Source organism: Mus caroli, chromosome 14 (assembly GCF_900094665.2).
Source record: "Mus caroli chromosome 14, CAROLI_EIJ_v1.1, whole genome shotgun sequence".
Classification (NCBI taxonomy): domain Eukaryota; kingdom Metazoa; phylum Chordata; class Mammalia; order Rodentia; family Muridae; genus Mus; species Mus caroli.
The window spans coordinates 16,914,581-16,919,965 of NC_034583.1; the positions used below are offsets into that span (position 1 = coordinate 16,914,581).

The 5,385-nt window shown below is 49.4% G+C and overlaps 1 protein-coding gene across 3 annotated transcripts in view; it reads right to left on the reverse strand.

Moving 5' to 3' along the window:
• Dlg5 (discs large MAGUK scaffold protein 5) overlaps window positions 1-5,385 on the reverse strand; it is a 114,324-nt gene that overhangs the window by 42,678 nt on the left and 66,261 nt on the right. For all 3 annotated transcript variants that reach the window (XM_021181701.1, XM_029469074.1, XM_029469073.1), the window contains 2 exons: window positions 2,853-3,112; window positions 1,492-1,804 (listed from right to left, as the gene is read on the reverse strand). In XM_021181701.1, the coding sequence (XP_021037360.1) occupies window positions 1,492-1,804; window positions 2,853-3,112 (573 nt within the window). The remainder of the gene's footprint in view (window positions 1-1,491; window positions 1,805-2,852; window positions 3,113-5,385) is intronic.

Consider the following 5,385-nt stretch of genomic DNA (forward strand, 5'->3'; position numbering starts at 1 on the left):
TATGTGTGTGTGTGTGTGTGTATATGTGTGTGTGTGTGTGTGTGTGTGTTTAAGTATTTTGCCTGCATATATGACCGTGCCCTGCATGTGTGCCTTGTGCCCACAGAGCAAGGACACTAGCTCCCTTACAATTGGAGTTACAGATGGTTGTGAGCTGCCATATGTGTGCTGGATCCTCTGGAAGAGCAGCCAGTGCTCTAATTTGGGTCATTTTCTTGACCATCCAAGGCAGGTGGTCCTGAACTAGATGTGAGCTGGGAACAAGCCAGCAAATAGCATTTCTTGGTGGTTTCCACTTCATGCTCCTGTCCTGCTAGCTTCCCACAATGATGACTAAAATCAGTAAGATGCAACCAACCCTTTCTTCAACAAGTTGTTTGGGGGTCATGGCGTTTATCACAGTAACAGAAAGAAAACGAGACTGGTAGCCTGGTTGTCCACACCCCCACACCACCCACCCTGCCTCGTCCCTGGTACACAGTGATCTCTGTAGAGTACCCATGCCAGTCTTCCTGGCCTTTCTTCCACTTCTCACACACCACTTTGCTCACCCGCATCCTAACAGACCTGCACAGAAAACGAGAAGCGTAGAAGCAGGAATCGAGAACAGCTTTGATGGGAGTAGAGGGATACTCTAGTATTCCCAAGCCTAAAGACTCTTGTCAAAGCCACAGCATGACCAGCAGGGCACACCTGGACCAGAAGGAACATTCGTCAGTGGTGAGGTACAGCTGGCCAGGCAGGAAAGCACACTTCATCTAAAAGGCTCAGTCCTGCTGCTACCGAATACCTCAGTCTCCAGCACCTCAGTCTCCAGCCCTGGAGGGACTATCCCAGAGGGCAAGGCTTTACAACAAGGCCTAAGGCTCAAGACAGCAGGAAGCTGTGCACACAGGAACTTGGAGCTCCTCTGAGTACACAAATGGCTGGTGGACAAAGGCCCCTGAGGGTGCTCCTCTGAACCCATGAGGCTATCAGTTCTATGCGGCTAAGAACTCTAGAGGGTCTCGGAACCTGGCTCACAGAGAGCCAGTAGCTCTCCACTTGACCAGAAAGAACAGCACATGCCTCCTATAATCAAGCTATACTGTTTTGAAACAGACAAACGAACGAACGAACGAACGAACGAACGAACCAATGTTAGTGTCACAGCACAGGCGAGACAAACATGGCCTTGTAATGACTATTTATCTCATTTTACACATAGACAAAATAGAGCCTTGCAACCTGGGCACCTGCGCAAGGTCATGAGACCAGCTCAGTCCTCCTACCCAAGAGGCACCTTGTACCCATGTGCATGTCCTCCTGTATACAGGACAATGGCCAGACATTCTGGACCCCAGACTAATGTCAAATACCAAACCTAAGCCCCACAGAGACCCAAATGCTATCTCACAGCCCAGCCTGTGAAGGGAAGGCTCTGGCGCTCAGACCTTCTCATCCTGCCCTCAAGAACTCTGTGGCCACCTTCCCCACTGGACCACTGCCTACCTGCCGCAGGGCCTCCATCTCCTCGCTGGCTGCCTTCTTCTCCGATGTGCTGCTTTTGAGCTTGGACTCGGCCAGCTCTACCTCTGTCTGTAGCTTGTCCAGCTCGGAGATGACCTGGTCACGCTCGCTCATGATGAGCTTGTACTCGCTGTACACAGCATCACGCTCCTCTTTGTATTTCTCTGACTCCTTGGCGGTTTTCACCTGCTTGCTCCTCAGCTCTGTGAGCTCAGATTGCAGCAGCTCCATCTCCCACTGCAGGTCCTTGTTCTGAGCTGTGGCCTTGCTCAGCTCATGGTGGATCGTCTCAAACCTGGTGAGGAAAACGTGAGGTGGGAGGGGCAGGGACCTGCCTTGTCAGCTGTGAGGCTGCTACCCCCCAGCCCCGGCCCCGCTGTGCGAGACAGTCAAGCGTGACACTTTGACTGAGGTCATTCTCACCCCCAGAGAGAATGGTCACGGAGTACTAGTGCCCTGGGCCTGGAATGTTTCTCAGCCTTTAACAAATGCCAGAAGTTGAGCTGGGGACTGCGTGCTCTCTACTCTACTAGAAAGAACAGCACATTTCTCCTATAATGAGGCTACATTACTTTGGGGAAAACACACACACACATCTAACAACAGAATCACAGCATAGGGAAAGACAAACATGGTCTCATGATGGCTTATAACAACCACTTCATTTTATAGATAAGACAATACAGCCGTGCAATATGGGCACCTGAACAAGGTCACGAGGCAAACTCAGTCCTCGTACCTGGAAGGCACCTTGCACCCAGGTAATATGCAAGATAGAGCCTGTCACACTAGAGCAGCATGTCCTGAGCTGTGTGCCTGAGAGCAGCCGTCCTTCAGGAGCTCTAGCACCAAACAACAATAGCCACATCCCCTGACTCCTGCAGCAGAGGCACCAGTCTGGGTTCACTCTGGTGACTGTACACCTGCTTATATCACCGAAAGCCCACACATGGCAGGAATGTGCTGCTTGCAATACTGTCCAGGGTGAGAATCACATAGCTAAAACCAATGGTTCTTAATAAAAAATGAAATTTCAGGGAACATACTGCCTTTCCCATCTGCAAGGTGCATAGCCACTATGGAGAAAGAGGTTTAGAGGGAAATCCAAGAGGCAGGGTGCTCAGGACACAGCAGGATGCTTACATGAAAGGAAAGGAAACAATGAAGGCTAATGCCTATCAAACACAACACTCTCAGTGACTGGAGCCCAATGCTTTGAGGTGTTTCTCTCCTGGAAGCCTTGCAGATGATAAGAAGCCCACAAAGAACAGAAGCCTCAAACAAAGAGAACCCCGTTTACCACCCCTGACACACACTGCCCCGTGGCCAGCCTAGGCTCCTACCTCCTCAGGGAGAGTGCGCACTGGTGCTGTAACTGGATGGCCGTGTCCCTCTGCTGGGTCAGCATCTCCGTCTGCTTCTGCAGACGCTGGTTCTCCTCCCCCAGCTGCTCCAGGCGGCTCAGGTCCGAGTTGTGCATGGCAACCTTCTCGCTGTACCTCTTCCGCAGAGCATCGTAGTCCTTCTTGACTACCTCCAGCTTGTCCATGGCCGTGTCGTACAGCTTGTTGAGGATCTCTGATGAGCCATTGTGCTTCAGCACCTGGGGACCCCAAGGACCCATGTTTACCAAAGGGCAAGATGGGCAGAACAGGTATCTCCCTTCTTCTACGAAAGCAAGAGTTCATCTCGGCCCTCAGAAGGTAGTGCTGTGTGTGTGTGTGTGTGTGTGTGTGTGTGTGTTGTGTCCAGTGCTGTACTCACAGGGGTTGATCCATTCCTTCTCAAATGTTTGTGTTACAGAGAAGTCCTGAGTACTACGAAGCAAACTATTCTATGTGCAGGAAGACTGTAATGGCCAGCCTGAGACTTGAGTTTGAAAAGGTCTATGTTCACAGCTGCCTCCTGACTAACTGGCACCCAGGAACCGGATGGTGATGGTGAGCTGTCGTCAAGGTGGGACCAGCCCATATGAAGTCTGCAGCTTTGGTCTCTACTAAGCAGAAATGGACTGCGACCAGCACCCAGGAAAATCTACACACTGTCTGTCCACTGTGCTTCCCGAGAAGTGGGAGTGCCGTATGAGCTGTCACAGCTCCACACTGAAGATCAAATGTATCTGATGTGACTCCCCTTGCAAATGCCATAGGAAAGCTGGACCTAATTTCCCCTGGACTTACCCCTTGTCCTTTTTTCTTCCCTGTGTTGATTTCACCTTGTGTCCCTACTGCTACAATTTTAGCCAGTGGGAACGATTATATATTGAGTCTTGTTTTTGAGTCCTAACAAGTCACAGAACCTCAGAGATGGCATTAGGGACTTTCCAAAATGAGGGCATAAAATGTCCAGTATTGTTCTAGGCATTGTCAGTAAGGAGCAGGAGAGGAAGCGATTGTGCCTTAAGGTCTGTTAATTTCAGTGCCAGCACTGGGGGAAATGGACCCACCTATGGAACAAGAACAATATCCTCCTATATTAACATCGACCTCAAGAAAATGGAAACGGGAGAGTACCATGTACAGGGGACACTTCTGAGCATCACAGAGCTGAAGAGGAAGGCTGTGAGGGAGGCTACCACCTGGGGATGACTTTCTAAGAAAGTGATTTCAAAGTGAAGCTAACGAAGAAAAGAAATTGGCCAAAAAGCACGGATGTAGCCAAAGGCTGGGGCACAAGTGCAAAGGCTACAGGGCAAAAACACAATGTTGTACAAGTAACAGCTAGAAGAGGATGCAGACTAGGTAAAACCCAGTATACATAGAGGTTTACAGAAGCATGCCCAAGTCCCAGGCTCAGAGGGAAGGCTGAATCTCCACAGTACAGCAGACTGCAGGCGTCTGGAGAGCAGCATAGCGGAGCATGCTTGTCAGCTCAGGACTCAGGCAGGCTGAGGCTACAGCAGGATCTAGGTTTGAGGCCTACTGAGCTACACACATTACAAATATGCCAGCCATGGCTGTGTAGCCAAACTCTGCTTCAAAAACAATAACCAAAAAAACAAAAACAAAAAAACAAAAAACAAAAAACAAAAAACAAAAAACAAAACACCAAACCAACCAAACAACCCAACCAGAAAATATGAGCACAAGAATCCATCCTAGTGTGAATTATCGGAGCTCAGCTTCACTGGGGGTGTTGTTTAAGAAGGGAAAAACAAAACAAGAGAAAACTCTAGCAAACCTGAGAAGACAGGGTTTTTCAGGGGTTGCCTGTCGAGCACCACTCAAAGATCTTGGTAACTCACCACCTCTGTGGGTTTGCTTCCTTATTTCTCAAATAACAGGACAAAACCGGAAAGGCCAGCTTAGCCCCTGCAGCTCCTACAGCCCAGGAACAACCTTGCACACCGTGTGGGCCCTGAGTTATCAACACCATCTTTGCAGCCCAGACAGTCACAACCTTGAACCGTGGGACATTTCCTCCAGAGACAGACAGAACATTTACACAGAAGGAACGAGTGATTCAAAAGTCAGAATTAAGAGGGGGAAATGGCTCTGTGACTAAGAGCACATGCTGCTCTGGCAGAGGACCAGGTTCAGTTCCCAGCACCCACGTGCTAATTCATAACTGTCCGTAGCTCCAGGCCCAACACCCTTTTCTCACTTCCACAGGCACTACCCACATATGGGATGCACACACCCTGTAGGCAAAACACTTATACACATAAAATAAAAGTAAATAAAACTTTGAAAAAAAAATCGGGGGCTGGTGAGATGGCTCAGTGGGTAAGAGCACCCGACTGCTCCTCCGAAGGTCCGAAGTTCAAATCCCAGCAACCACATGGTGGCTCACAACCATCCATAACAAGATCTGACTCCCTCTTCTGGAGTGTCTGAAGACAGCTACAGTGTACTTACATATAATAAATAAATAAAT